General features: G+C 50.2%; 5 protein-coding genes across 5 annotated transcripts; 3 read left to right on the forward strand and 2 right to left on the reverse strand.

Annotated features, from left to right (window-relative positions):
- Positions 1-97: 97 nt before the first annotated feature.
- N7458_007794 (M20 family metallopeptidase) lies at positions 98-1,429 on the reverse strand (the record flags this gene model as incomplete). Its single annotated transcript, XM_056911176.1, has 1 exon — positions 98-1,429. One exon carries the CDS (start codon positions 1,427-1,429, stop codon positions 98-100), a length of 1,332 nt encoding a protein of 443 aa, XP_056764002.1.
- A 550-nt stretch (positions 1,430-1,979) lies between these two features.
- N7458_007795 (uncharacterized protein) lies at positions 1,980-3,122 on the reverse strand (the record flags this gene model as incomplete). Its single annotated transcript, XM_056911177.1, has 4 exons — positions 1,980-2,153; positions 2,214-2,345; positions 2,392-2,701; positions 2,842-3,122. The coding sequence occupies 4 exons, from the start codon at positions 3,120-3,122 to the stop codon at positions 1,980-1,982; spliced, it is 897 nt and encodes a 298-aa protein (XP_056764003.1).
- A 1,003-nt stretch (positions 3,123-4,125) lies between these two features.
- On the forward strand, positions 4,126-4,667 carry N7458_007796 (polysaccharide deacetylase family protein; the record flags this gene model as incomplete). Its single annotated transcript, XM_056911178.1, has 2 exons — positions 4,126-4,246; positions 4,315-4,667. Coding segments are annotated over 2 exons (474 nt in total), but the record flags the coding sequence as incomplete, so codon positions are not given.
- Positions 4,668-8,232: 3,565 nt separating this feature from the next.
- On the forward strand, positions 8,233-9,792 carry N7458_007797 (uncharacterized protein; the record flags this gene model as incomplete). The annotated part of the gene is made up of 2 exons (XM_056911179.1): positions 8,233-8,515; positions 8,585-9,792. 2 exons carry the CDS (start codon positions 8,233-8,235, stop codon positions 9,790-9,792), a joined length of 1,491 nt encoding a protein of 496 aa, XP_056764005.1.
- Positions 9,793-11,692: 1,900 nt separating this feature from the next.
- Positions 11,693-12,466, forward strand: N7458_007798 (uncharacterized protein; the record flags this gene model as incomplete). The annotated part of the gene is made up of 4 exons (XM_056911180.1): positions 11,693-11,747; positions 11,836-12,076; positions 12,122-12,135; positions 12,270-12,466. The coding sequence occupies 4 exons, from the start codon at positions 11,693-11,695 to the stop codon at positions 12,464-12,466; spliced, it is 507 nt and encodes a 168-aa protein (XP_056764006.1).
- Between the last annotated feature and the right edge of the window lie 331 nt (positions 12,467-12,797).

Here is a 12,797-nt window from a genome sequence, read left to right on the forward strand (position 1 = left end):
CATATCCTATTATAGAACACCCGAGATGATTCGACTTGATATATACAATATTCCACGTATATCCCGAAAACGATTATATAGGTCGCAGCACGACCGTTCATTCCCGTTCCAGCGCAGCATCAATCAGCTTCTTGAAGCCAGAGACTGCCTCTTTAACGTCGCGCACGGTGAGAGCCTCGTTATCACCGTGGGCAACAAATATGCTTCCAGGTCCATAGAGATAACGCTTCACACCATCGCGTACCTTCAAGTTCGGCACATCCGTACCATAATTGACGGGCATGATTTCGAACCCGTCCACATCAGTGTCCAGGTCTTGAGGCGCGTACGACTCATTGTGATTAGAGAAGTCAACCTCAACATCAGCCTCGACATCACGGGTCGCATCCTCCACAGCCTGACGAATAATCCTCCGTGCCTCATCCGGTGTACCAGCTGCCAGACGAACAGCGACATCCGCACGCGCAAACGCGGGGACAACATTCGTCGCAACACCGGCGCGAATAGTGCCGATGTTCAATGTAGTCGGGCCATACTTGGACGAAGAGGGTAAACCACCCTCGCTGACGGGGATATTACCTAGCTGATCTACACGGCTCAGTGCCGGGAGGATGCCCGAGACAGCACTCTTACCGAGCCACGGGTATCCGGAGTGCGCAGCTCTTCCGTGGGCGAGGACCTCGAAGCCCAGCATGCCCTTGTGTCCTGAGACGAGCTTGGCCTCGGTAGGCTCACCGAAGATGACGGTGTGGTAGGCGCTGTTCGTGTTGAGGGCTGATTCGGAGAAGACCTTCATGCCGTCTCCGCCGATTTCCTCGCCGACCACGAAGAGAAGGGCTAGCTTTGCGTCTGGGTTTGACTCTAGAGTCTCCAGGACGGCGAATACCTGCGCCGCGACACTGCCCTTTGCATCGACGGTGCCTCGACCGGAAAGAACGAGGTTGCCCGTGCTTGAGCTCAGACTCGGGGCGTCGGGCTGGTGTGCTGAGTATGGAATGAAGGGCGGGACAGTGTCGATATGGCTCGTGACAAGGATTGAGGGTTGCTCTTGAAGAGAGGTGGGGAAGGCGTAGATGTTATAGCGGGTCTTGGGAGTCTGTTCATCACCATTGTCCTCCTTCTCTTTCACCGGGGCGACCTTCTGCTTGACGACAGTGAAGTTCTTGGATTCGAGGAACTCCGCAACGAAGACACCGACATCGTGCTCGTTGCCGGAGATAGACTCAATCTCGACTAGGCCCCGGTGAAAAGACAGTAGCGGATCGCTACTGATGAACTTGTCAACGTGGGCTTGCTCAAATTCCTCTATACTGCCTGGGGAAGCTGGTATCGAGCTTCCGAGCGGTTGCTGTTGCTGGTGTGCGGGGTGCGGAGAAGCATTTGTGACGGCGACTGCGGTCGCGGCCACCAGATACCAGGGGAGCTTCATTGGGTTTGGACTTGAGCAGGTGAAATTGTAGAAGAGACTAGAATTCGTGATTTCACTCAAAAGACCCCGACTTCTGGTGACTCAGTGGATGAAACAGCACGCGATTCTCCGTGCAGACTCGCGGATGTTTGTCCGACAAAGGTCACGTGAGACTATGGCACCACGGCTTGGAGCGGAATTTCCAAGAGATTGGAGATCCGGAAAGTTGCCGAGATCTAGGGGTTTTATCTATTTTGATGCTTTTATACGTCAATTTGACTTGAAACACTTTGATTGTCGGTCTTTTGGAGCCCCCGTGGTCCATATCAGGAAGACCGCTTATCTATGTGAAATGTTTTCATGCCATTCTAGCCTGGTCCAAAAGGCCCCAAGTCTATCAAGAGAAAGGCCCATCGCAATGATGTCGCTGGATGAAATTAAGAACCCTAAATTCACGGTTGGCTAACTAATACGGATGATTTTGATGTTATAAAACATTATGAGTTCGACAATTAAGAAGTGTCCACCATGCATGAAGCTAAGGACAGGAAGACTGATATGGTTCCCTGGCTTAGTCCAAATCCTCGACCTCGATCAACTCAGCGATTGCGGCCTCCAATAAATCCTTCTGCACTGCAACGAATCCTGTCATATCGGAGATATTGAAAACATGTTTAGTATCCACCCTTTTCCGTTCTTCCTTCAGCTTCAAGCGGATTCTCTCTTCGAGAAGCACCAGCCGATACTCCGTGAATCCTTAATAAAGCTCCGACCAATTGCTGATCGCCCGTGATCCTGTCAGAACAAGCTCATCGCGAATAAATGGATTCCACGGTCCGAAAGGAGTTACCATGCTGATACGTTTACGGCCTCCCAGGGCCTTCAACGCCTGGTTCTCGATGTAGCGCCCCTGCATAACCACTGCAGTACCTATCCACTCAATAAGCATTGATTTTGAGACGAAATTTAGGGTTTAAACTTACCATTGCGGGTCCATGAATCTTCTTTATTTCGCCAGAGGGCGTTCTGATTGCAGTCTCACCACCCACCATGTCACTGCAGTCGGGGAGCATAGTCACGCACACGAAAGGAAAACTGTCGTAGTGCCATGCGAAGGCCAAAGTCTCAGGCTCCTTTGAAAATTCCGCGGTGGTTGATAAATCATCATTAATTGAAATGTTGATATTGGTGATTTCATAGTCAAATGCTACCACGAGATCAACTCCTGCAACCTCAGATACTACCGCCAGTAGTTCTGGAGAGCTCCACGCATCGCAGGTAAACGGCGCGCGTCTGAATTTTTTGTTAGCCCAGAAGAATTATCACTGGAGCTCAATGAGCAAAATACTCTCTTCTCATGCCTCTAACCATATTCTTCGCAAAGCTCGATGACTATTGACAATCACGCAGAACCGGTTCACTGAATATTTCACCTCGAATTCGCTTGATAGCATGGGCTGTAAACAACGAGAACAATTCTGAAGCAGCGACTGGTGATATTCCACGCCCCTTCAACGCCGATCTCCTTCATGGTAGTGACCCCCTTTGGGTGTTGGAAGTTCAAGTGCTTCTTCGGATTGAATATTTCCTTCTCGGTCACTTGAGCACCATAGATAAGGGACTGGGGAAGCATGTTGCTTAGACGAGTTGCCTTCTTCGTGGTAGGGCCAACCACCGTGGGTGGTAGAGGGCGAAGATCGGCGATTGGGGGCATATTTTGCTGGATTTGATGAGACTTGGAGGACGTACGCTTGACTTAAACTTGGGTTTAGATTCTGGAAAATTGTCAGATGAAGAACAATTTAAAGTACATGACGGTCTCTATAGCAGTGACTGACCCTTCACGTTGGATACCGTCCTCCCTCTCCGAGCAATAATACACTGCTAGCGTTGCCCACAGATACGGCAGCTGCCCTTCTACAGCTCGGTGGTATCATTGCTAGTCTTATTGCGTCTCAAAGGGGATTTACTAGTGCGCCTGTCTACGCCAGCGCAGCCCTTTGGGTACCTGTTGGAGTTTACTGCATCAGGCTGCCATTCGAGATACATGGGCATAACGTGCTCTAGTCATCTCATGGGCTGCTTTTCATCCACTAAAATCTAGAGCACATCATGCTGTCAATAGTACTGTCCAATTTCGGAAATGAACGGGGTTTTCATTTAAACCAGAAGCATAGTTCCTCCGTATAGTCTACTTAGCCCGTCTACCCTACATTCAATATATCTCTAGGGCAAACCCAAAGACAGGCAATAGTAAAATGATAGTTAAACGCTACTGTAAATTGTGAAGTCTCTTTCTTCCTGAAAGCTCTTTTGTAAAGAGCGACGTCAATTCCTCGTCCACAGCTGGTCAAGGGATGAAAGGGAGACCTAATTTCCCCAGCTTTGTCTAACTCAACTTTCATTCAGTGATGGATATTTTCCAAGCTGAGATTAGATTGATTTGCACCGCCCCCATTCACGCGGAAGCTATGCGCTAGCGGCGATATATGCAAGCTTAATGCACTAACCCCGACCCTTGAAAGAGGCCTACAATGATAGTCAGCTCTGATAAACTTCATGCACAGCTATTCCTCGTCTACCCTTGAAAGCTCCATTTCTGTCAGATATACCAATTCCACCAAACTTTCTCCAGATCTATTCTCCCTATACTTTGGTCTATTCCTTGCCGAGCTGGTTGAAACCTCTGTGCCAACGTACAGTTGAATCATATAGCGACTCTAAAAAACACAACGGGCAAGAAACGCGTTTTAGCCGGCTACGGTATCGACATTGACGCAGTAGCTGGCTGGTTGGAGTCATATGGCGGCGAAGACAGTGCCAGCGACATCAGTCGAGGTACACAGAGCAACCTTTTAATAGACAAGCTCCTCCATTTACTCACTGCGAGCAACGAGGTCTCTCAGCCAGCCACAATGAAACTACACGACTACTCAAGCTACTCGACGAATACAACATCAAAGAGTTCTGGCTCATCCTAGGCCATTCTATCGAGACCTCCCCCGAGGAGTGCACACAGGTCCGCGAAGCAGGCCTCGAAATCGGGCTGCACGGCAACTCCTCCGAGAACTCGGCCAGCATTATCAAGGAGCAGCAGCGAGACATTCTCGATAAGACCTACAAGATGCTAACAGATTCCTGCGGTAAGGATCCACACGGTATTGTCGCGCGGTGGTCGGAAAACATAGTACATTACTCTGCTTTGTCTCAGTTTGACACGGTATTGGGAATATTCACGCATGCTTGGCTGACTGGCTGACAATACACATCTCCTATCAGGACCACTTCGGCTACTTCTACCTCAAGTATGACGATTTGTTTTCCCGATGGCGATTCATCCCGAGATCTCTGCGCGGCCTTATGTGCTCCCTATGCATGAAATGTGAGACAAGCCCCATAAATCTAGTTAGTGCAGATCGGGGAGAGTGGAGGAAAGTGGGCCGTTGTGAACAGGTCTGGGGAAAATACGAGCTAATGGGGATTATATGGTTATTGATTATATCAATCAGCATGAGGGGATGGAATGGGTGATATTTGAGCAGATGTGCGATGAGTTCAAGAAGACGAACAAGTCGCTACCCGGGGCGTTGATGCCAGCGGGTCGGGGAAGCTTGTCCCGATGGGTGGCTGCAGGGGAGTTGATTGGCAATGGATGGCTGCTCGAGGCATATTGTTGAGCAAGAGTTGGTGGGACACAATAGTACCTTTCACCTTATGGGTCTTTTACTAGGTGAGATTGTTGGGAATGCATCACATCTATTGGTATTCGGCTCGAAGTCATGATGCGCGCATGTGGTTGGTACATTGTATGGTTGTAACCGTGTTCCATCGATAAGCAATATACTTCATTCTTTCTGTCTGGTGCATTATCATTGTATTGTCGACCTTGTCATGTACACCATGCACTATTTCAGGTGCGAGTGTGACCCTCGCAAGATATTCCGATCGCAACTAGCATTACGAGTAGAACTATTTTGGACGGGCACTGCCTCTGACATCCACTGAAACATACATTTGGCTCTGCAGTGTCGCTACAGGATACAAGAGAATAGCAATGTCATACTTGGTCATAGATAACTTACTTAGTTAACTTGTTAACTAGGAGTGATGTTGCCCGGATTTTAGTCATCATCCAAGGATGTTGTAACCAGAATCTGTAGTCCTTCCCCTTTCAGACCAGACGAATAACCACGATTAGGTTTGAGCCAATCGCTGCTCGCTACCGAGTAAAAGCGCTGTGATTGGTGGCGGAAGCGATGAACCGAGAATTAATAATGAACCAAAAAAAAAAGGAAAAAGTCAAAGAGGCAAAGAAAGGCACAAATCCAGGCTCCGGTCACTGAAAAATCACCCATGCTAGAATCATGTACAGTCCTTTTGTATCAATACTCAGAAGAGGCGAAATATCGACTCTGGACCGCGAGCTGTATGTAACCGCTTATCCAATTCTTTCTCTGTCAGCACCGGAGTAGAAGCCGACAGTTCTTCCCGAGCCACTGCCAAGAGGCACAGAAGCAACGGAAAGGCAGGGAGAGGCGGGGTGGCCATCCATGGTGCATCGGTGATGGGCCCAGAGCCAAGTTCTCAACCCCTTTGCCTCTTACGCAGGTTCCGGCTGCTTATTCTCATGGATTCTTGGTTCCGAGGGGTCGCTTCCAATGAACTGTTGCTGACATGTTCCTCGAGACCCCGAGAACCCGAGAACATGTGGATCTGACGTCAGGTGCCAGACATTGTTAACTAAATGGTTACCAAGTGCTGACATGTCGTATATGTATATCCTTGTTGACCTGCTTTGTATGGGATTCTCTGTCTGTCCTTTGTACTGCTGCAGAATCATGCTGATGCCTGCCTTGTACTGTCGCAGAGATTGGCTGGACGTGTAGTATTCGGAGGAGAGTTGGGCTCTCGGTGAAAGGTCTGGGAGTGCCTAGGGAGCGCAGACCAGCAGTGAGACAATTACAGTAAGTAGATGGCCCTTGCTGGTTGTGGGCAGTGCCACTCGGGGCTGGTGCACAGGTCCGACTCTGATCGTACCACGCAGTGAGAGTCGGGACTAGAGTCGGGATTAGAGTCGGGATGGCAGTGTAAAGAACCGCTGTGTAACATCAGTATGGATGGATCTACGCCTTCTTGTTGCCTTTCTCTCTATCATCCCATGTCCTCAGACTAAGGTTCTTATGGCGGCACTGGCAGAGGGCCGCCCCTCGTTACGCAGCAGGGCCGCTTGTGCGACGTGTCTCTTCAGGCTTGTTCTTGTTCGTCTGGTCAGATTAGCCACGGGCGGGTGGATGCACCGCGAGGTCTTCCGCAGAAGGATGGGGAGTCAAAAGTACCGTTGAGCTCCCAGCAGGGCCAGAAGGGAGCACGGGCTGCAGACGGAATGACGATATTTCATCTCCTTCAGCAGCGACCTGTCTCAAAAACAATCCGCTCCTCCAGCTTTCCAACCACCAACAGCTTACTCAGCTTGATCCGGGCTGTTGTGAGTGGTTGAGCGAGGAGGGGAATGCCATCATAAGCCAGTCATCTTCAGTTGGGACTCGCTGGGGACTCGATAATAATAGGGACTCTCCACCGGCGCAGTCTAGACACCGCCGATCTCGCACCGGCTGAATGGGAAAGGGCATCCCAGGGCTTGGGTTAGGTTCTGCTCCGGTCGCAAACGATGAAGATGGGGGCTTTTTGTTTAGTCCCAAAGGGTCTTGGGGGAGGAGGAGGGGCCCCCAGTTGCACAGCGGATCTGATACACAGCGTATGCCCTGTGTAGCCGTTGGAGGGTGTTGACAGTCCACCATTTGATGTAGACAGCCGTAGGATCCAGACGGAAGGTGTTTATCTGGCAGAAGCGGTCAAAAAGGGCCACTCTTCCCGAGTTTCTAGATTCTTCTTTGGGGGGGGGGGTTCCCTGGATCTCGACCGTGTCAACCACCGGAACGCGACGGAGCGAAATTTCTTTGACGCAAGCGAACCGGCGATCGGCGACTGTCGCGTGGGCGAAAGACAAAGAGCCCGCTAAAACCGTTTTGGCTCCGGGGGGGAAGGCGACTAGCTCGGTGGGTTTTTTTGCTTAGTGAACGTGTGAAAGTGTGAAAGTGTGAAAGTGTGAGAGGAGTAGTGGTGGGTTGTTTGGGCAGTTTGGGTGGTCCAGAGTGTAGAGTCTAGACGGTCCTCCTCTTTTCTTTGGCCTTCGGTGACTCCCTCCTCCTCCTCCTCTCCTCTCCTCTGTGCCTTTCTCCTCTTCCTCTCTCTCTTTCTCTCTCTTCCTCTTCTTTCCTTTTTCTACCACATCGTCAATATCACCACCCCCCCCCTTTTCCTGCCTCGACCTCCTGCAGGGGTTGCACTGTAGCGGGGATCTCCTTGTTGGGCGCATTATCACCGGCCCGTTTGCTGATTTGGAGTCATCGCAACCGCCGACCTAGTTTTTTCCTGCCCAGCCAGCTGGCAGTACCTCCCCCCTCCTCCATCGACTTCCTGTTTGGCCCACGTCTGCGCTGGCATTCCTTTTTTCTCTGCTCCGTCGTGTCCATCTGGCCTTTATTGGATTGTCCCACTGGTCACCCCCCAATTGACTCGTTCCTGGACTTGTCAGTTCCTGCATCACACCGCCACGTCTACATCGGGTTCTTCACCTCCATCAGGCCCGTCATTAGGCAATCACTATCACTCGTTGTGACTCCTTCCTTCGGTCTCTGCTCGGTCGCTCATTAATTGAGCGTCACCTCCCTACACCCATTCTCTCGTTCCACCTCCAATGCTGTACAGCGACCGACCCTATTCCCACCAGCCCCGCGACGCCTTGCGGCCTCGCCTTTCGCGCAATGCGTAAACTGTCTCAGATCATCGACGCGCAACGAGAGTCTCTCGACGCGATGGACTCTCCCCGCCTCACTCAGTCGCCATTAACCATCAATACTTCAGCTCCTGCTTCGCCCGCGGTTTCTCTGTTCTCTGTCGCAGGCCATAATCGCATCTCGAGTTCGGTCTCTTCCCTAGTCCCGTCTACCGGTCTTGGAAACTCAATCGATAGCCCCAGCCGGACTCACTTGACAGGTGTGAAAGAAGAAATCTGTGCGCGCGATTCGCTAGAAGATCAATATTTTCGTATGTTGTTCTGGTTTCTACCCAGTGAGCCATAGTGTGGGGACAATACTAACAAGATGCGATTGATAGAACACTTTGAATGCGGCATACCTGCCACTGACGAGGCTTATTTCCCCACGGACCCCTCAGACAGCTACGACTTAGGTGATGCTGCAATGGATGTCCCTCACTCGCCGAAGAAGCGCCGCTCCGATAGCTTGTCAATGAAAGGCGTCTCGCGCATCGGCTCGCATATGTCCACTGTCTCCTCGCGTTGGAAGTCCAAGCGCGCATCGGGAAGTCCCGAACGAGACATCTATTCTGATGACCTGCGATCTCGCGCCAATTCTGCCGCTTCCTCCGCGCTAGCAAGTCCCATCCTTTCCACCCCCATCAGTCGCATCGACTCGCATGTACCTCCATCTCCCGCCCAGACAATTTTCGAGGAGCACGTCAGCAGTTCAGGCTCACGGCCAATTGACATCGCTCGCGCGAACAGCCTGAGCCAGGATGACGAGGACGCCCAACAAGCCACCACTCCTCTTCTTCCGCCATTGCTGGGCGACGATCCCACGAGCGTGACCGCATCGCGTGTGCAATCGCCACTGCAATCGCCTTCCGTTGCAGACGTGAGTGAACCCGCACATTACGCAATGACTTCGGATCCACGATTCATCGCCGTGACCGGCATCCCCTCCCCTCCCCTCTCCTCGAAGCCCTCCATGGCGTCGATCTCCCGGCCTCGCGCAAGCACGGTGCGCACTATCTCTGGTGAGCCAGCACCCTTCGTGCTCACCGACCCCAACGATGAGTGGGCCAACAAGCTCGGCCATGCCAACTTCAACATTCAACCCGAGCCATACGCCCCAGCTACGTGTGATTTGGAAAGCTTCCATCAGCTGCGCGCAGACTGGGACATCGCTCGATGCAACTTCGCCAAGCACCTCGTCCGTACCGGAGAACACTACGGTGTGACCTCCAACATCTACAAGCTGACTGGCGAGAAGTGGGATTCCATTGACCGCGAATGGCGCGCACAACACAAGGCTATCCTCAGTGGTCTTGGCTCCGTCGATGGTGTTGCGCTCACTCTGACTCACACCGAGCTGCGCCCCTGCGAACAAGTCTGTGTCCCCCGACTTCACGACAACGCCAAGTTCCCCGAGATGGGTGATGAGGACATTGTTGGACCGATGACCGTGTCGCCGGTCGCTGAGATTGCAGGCCCATGCCGGACGAAATCACTGAAGAAGCGCAATTTCTTCCGCTTCTTCCAAGATTTGGTTGGCCGACCTTGAGCGACGCTTTGACCAACATTTTTTTCTCTTTTATCTTTTCGCATACTTTCAAGCGACTCCGCCTACGATAATGACCCTATAGACTTACTGCAGCTCGCGCCCGGCGTTACCTGGCTTTATAAAGCCATTACCTCTGCCGGGCCAGCTCGCACTCTCACGATTAATGTCTTTCTTTCTGTGCCAATGATGACTCTTACGACTCACGGTCCGGATCTGCGACTACTGCTCTCGCACCGGAACCATGCCTCTCCTTCGTCTCCTTCGTTTCCGAGTCACTCTGTTCTTATTTTCTTGGATTCTTCTGCCGAGGGAGCACAGGCTGACTGTGTATCCCTGGCTGGGCTCGAACCCGTCCATTCTTTCTTCACGATATACCCACGACCTTCTGCATACATCATATGTCATCAGCATTCAATAGACTTGACTCATATCTTGTTTTTCTTGGTTCGTTTTTCAAAGATAAAAAAGCGCTGTCTTGTATGTATATACTCTGCTCATTGTGCTGTTGCCCATTGGTGGGTGGCGGTCGAGCTTTTGCGCAATACATATCTTATGTCTCAAACAACTTCAACTTTGAATGTTCACTGTTTCGTAAACTTAAATTACCATTCTACTTCATAACATAGCTTGACTGCAGAGAAGTATCCTTGTCGCTAATCCATAAAATGGCAGAAACTGTGTTCTTTATGAACACTGACCACTCGGGAAAGGCGTGGAAAAACCAGAAACAATGAGGCATGGCCTGGTATTCATCCTCACAAACATCGACACCACCCTGTCTCAACCCACCTGCTAAGACTTTCCCGTCATCCCGAGGAGGGCCACACTCTGCACTTGCGATATACACTGGGAGAAATTTCGAAAGTACGTGGTCATTAAGCAGGATGAAAGACCTAGCGTCGTCTGGAACGGCACCAGCGTATTCCAGGAACTGGACCAGGACCGATCGCGTCAGAACTGGTGCACCTTCTCCAAACTCATTATACGAAGTATGAGATTTTTGATATTTCGCTGGAATTTTCTCGGGATGAGCGGTTAGTGGGCTTATTTGCAACCACGCCACGTAAACCATCCCGAGGCACTGAGGATCGCCCAGATATAATATCCCGAGCAAGGAGGAGTGCCAAAGCAGCACCAGCCCAGGTACTGATAGTATAAATTCAGCTTTAATCCCCACCGTAGGTCTCCGTATTCTCATATGCCTGCCTCATACTGTTAGCGAGTCCTAGATAGTGTTAATGAGTTTAGATGCTCTTACCCATTCAATGACTACCAGAGTATCTTTGAGCTAAGCCGGATGCTTGTGCTCGGGTGTCAAGCGATAGTCCACGCTGATAATAATCGTTTTGCCTCCTTGGAAATTGTACGGCAAATCATATCCTCGGCTTCGAGGTCTCCCAGAATGTAGCCACCGCCATGTATGTATACTCCAATCAGAAAAGAAGTACGTTCATTTTTCGATGCATAGATGAGATATAGGACACCGTTGATGGCACCATCCGATACTTCCAGCTCGTGTTCAAAAGGTTGATAGTTTAGAGAAATGGCAGCAGAAAGTTCCGCAAACTGTCTTTGTATATCTGAAACGTCTCCTTTGAGGGAAACTCTGCCACCGAATGCGTTTTCTAACTAAGGAAGATAATTCCAATCAGTTTGAGATAGCTCAAATATTCTCAAGGTGTCAAAGAATACCTTGAGCCAAGATTCTGCGTAACTTGGTGCTATGCTTTCAGTTGAGGTGGAGGCTCTATATTTCTCTCGGTGGACGTTATGTGGGGCCGTACGTGAAGATGAGAAAGTTCCACATTCGTGAGATAAAATGGCGTTTTATACAGATTAAAGCAGGAGGATTTCTTTTCAAGGAGGGTCGCACATCGGCTGTCCCTTGATTGGCCATCGGATGTTAAGGTCAAAGCTTAAGAGTTTGTCCAGTTACCAAGGGAACAAATATACAGGTAAGCGTCAGCCAGCTTTCTGTTTTCTTTTTCCATCTTTTCGCTGCAACGTAATTGACAGCCCTATAACAGACTGTGTTTAACTCAGTAAAGCTGTGGTCAGATTGCAAGTATTATACCAATATCAGCTTCTACGTGGTGTTTGATTCTGCTCAGAGCTTCCTTGAGGATCTAATCCCAAGCTTTGTCAATGTGGTGCAAGTACCGGACTCATTCCAGCCGGCCCATACCAAGTATAAAGGAAGCGCTCTGGAGTGGGTTTGTCGACGACTGAAATTATCAGAGACTGATTGGGTTCTCCACCTAGATGAAGAAACCGAGGTCAATGAGTATTTGGTGAAGGCTTGCTTTTGACTTTGTTGAACGAGGGACAGAAGACGTTGGGATGGTAAGCATTTTTGTCGCGCCAGTGTTTCTGGCACCTTTGCATATGGTACTGAAGGAGTTTCCAGGGAACGATATACTACACTGCAAACAATTACTGGAAGAACGCCTTCCTAACAACCGCTGAAATTTGCCGAGTGGCTGAAGACTTTGGTCGCTTCCAACTTCCAGTCCGACTTTTCAAACGTCCGCTACTTGGTTGGATGCACGGATCGTTCATATTGATCAACGGCGCTGTGGAGAATGCCGTGACTTGGGAAACTGATTGTCTTGCTGAAGACTTTTGGTTTGCTTTTCATGTGTGCTCTCTAGCTGGCCTGATCGTGGAGAACTAGCTGATTGGTATTCACAGGCTGCTCGGCGAAAGTTCAAGTTTGGTTGGATCCATGCCACCTCACAAGAACAACCTCCAACAAGTCTTTATGATTTGATTCAGCAACGTCGAAGATGGTATAGCGGGATCATGGCCATGGATAGTTATGCAGTCAAAATGGCACTTGTAATTCCCATGCTGGGGCCTCTCACCCATGTTAGTTTGTATGTTGTCATGATATCCTCTCATTTGGTTTATTTACTGACCCCAAAGTAGAAATTCTCTCAGCTTCATTAGCAAGTGGCGATTTTCGGTGTTCCATCTATTTTTCTCATGGGTCTTGTGGAATATCA

This window comes from Penicillium daleae, assembly GCF_028827525.1.
Source record: "Penicillium daleae strain IBT 16125 chromosome Unknown utg000007l_segment0_segment0, whole genome shotgun sequence".
Lineage (NCBI taxonomy): Eukaryota > Fungi > Ascomycota > Eurotiomycetes > Eurotiales > Aspergillaceae > Penicillium > Penicillium daleae.